Genomic DNA, 1,971 nt, shown 5'->3' with positions numbered 1-1,971 from the left:
AGGCAAGTATGTAGCATTCATCGATTTATAATACAGTCGAGCTGCTCCTCCGTTTGCTTCTCCCTCATATCCAATTTTGCTCTGTACCGCAAGTGTCTTCCCAGTCACATCCCTAAGCGAGGCACACCAGCAACAAGCAACTTCAACGCAAACAATTATGGATCCACGGGCGTCGCCTATCACGCTGAATAACATCGGTGATCTCTTCAACCTGCCGGCATCAATGGGTCTGATAGATGATGAAGATTTCGAAAGTACGATGATGATGCTCGACAATGCAGTATTTCGAAGAGAAGACCCAGACAACACGGAGTTAAATCTGACCGGACTAAGCGACGCATTCAATACACAGGATCCAGGGTCGCCTCTCACCACAAGCGATCAGCACTCGGTGAATGAAGATAAGTCGGGGTTTCCAGTGGGTGTCAACTCTTGCCTGTCGCCTGACCTGAAGATCCGAATCAGAACTCCTGTCGGTGGTGCAGTCCACATCAAACAGGAGAGCAATATCCCTGGCTATTCGCCGATTATAGACTCATTCCTTCGCGAGTCGTGGGATGACATCGTTGGTCCAGGATCAAGATCTGCACAGGCCTCTTTTAAACCAACAAGTAGTTGCTCAAGCCCCTTTACAATTTCGGTTACCCCTGGGCGCGTGAATCCGCTTCCATTCAACTTCCTGCCCCCCATTCCGTCGCCATTAGTGGGTCAGACATTGACGAAGAGCATGCCTTATCTCACGCCTTCGCTGCCACTACCCCCAGCAACGCTGCGCACGGTCTCCAACACTTCAACCTCTTCGTCAGTGTCGTCTGCTTCGTCTACCAAATCTAAATGCATCCGACGAGCAAAGCAATGCATAGCGGAAGGATGCACACGACGCGCACAGTCGAATAATCGATGCAAGACTCACGGAGGTGGAGCACGATGCCAAGTGGAAGGTTGTGACAAGAGTTCACAAGGTGGAGGTCTTTGCCGTGCTCATGGCGGTGGTAAGAAATGCCGTGTACCTGGCTGCTCTAAAGGAACACAGCGCCTGGGCTTGTGCTACTTGCACGGTGGGATCCGTCGCTGCATTACGGAGGGCTGCACGAAGAAGGACCGTGGCAATGGCTATTGTATCTCGCACGGAGGTGGTCGGCGATGTGTGGCTGAGAACTGCAACCGGTCGGTTCGAAAAGGGAACCACTGCCAAATGCACCAAGTTCTAGCTGAAGACACTCCGTTCCAAATCAGTCGTGGTCACGGACTAACATCATCGTAAACAGCCAGACACACTCAGTAGCTTAGATAATGAGGAGCTTACAGTATAGATTTTGACATGTAAATACAACATTAAGACTTCTGTAGCGTGGGGCTCAGGCTGAAAGCCTTGCCCTCATTGCACTTTGGAGTGAATGCAAGTTGCATTTACTACCAACTGGCTGTCCTTGCAGTCGGAGTTGTAATTACTAGACTTGATGTTCCATGGCAGTGCCCAGGAGGTTTGCCTTGCTCGCTGTGGCGAGATGAGGAATCGGACAGAGTAGTCTAGTCACTTTACCTTTTGCTTTCCACTGAGCTAGTAATACAATCGGCAAAACGTTTGGAAGTACCAGCTTTCCTAACTGTGTCTACTGTTTTCGTCTCGTGGACGTACTACAACTTCACGCTTATCTAGCGACGATGTTGGACAATAAGGGCCCAAAGAAGCTTGGCATTTTAATTGTTTGTTTTAGGGTGGAGGTGTATTGTGTTACTTGCCTACGATCGCCTGAAGCTAGATAACAAATTATTACCTGCATAAAGTCGCATTTAGCACAAAACAGCCCTGGATTTTACGCTCTTAAAAGCATGTTTGCCATCGCGAAGAATGGATATAAGTCTGTTTTTCTGACCTCGGTGAAGTTACGTATAGTCGCCTCCGACTCGTAGAGAACACATACGAATGACTAGTTATCGTCTATTTTGTGATCTCTGAAATAACCAAAG

At 48.7% G+C, this 1,971-nt stretch overlaps 1 protein-coding gene across 1 annotated transcript; it reads left to right on the top strand.

The window, feature by feature from the left end:
* Window positions 1–157: 157 nt before the first annotated feature.
* PPTG_11706 (hypothetical protein) lies at window positions 158–1,345 on the top strand (the record flags this gene model as incomplete). Its single annotated transcript, XM_008906837.1, has 1 exon — window positions 158–1,345. The coding sequence occupies one exon, from the start codon at window positions 158–160 to the stop codon at window positions 1,262–1,264; it is 1,107 nt and encodes a 368-aa protein (XP_008905085.1). The 3' UTR covers window positions 1,265–1,345.
* Between the last annotated feature and the right edge of the window lie 626 nt (window positions 1,346–1,971).

The sequence above is a fragment of the Phytophthora parasitica genome (genome assembly GCF_000247585.1).
Source record: "Phytophthora parasitica INRA-310 unplaced genomic scaffold supercont2.25, whole genome shotgun sequence".
Classification (NCBI taxonomy): Eukaryota; Oomycota; class Peronosporomycetes; order Peronosporales; family Peronosporaceae; genus Phytophthora; species Phytophthora nicotianae.
This window is presented reverse-complemented; position numbering and strand designations above follow the sequence as displayed.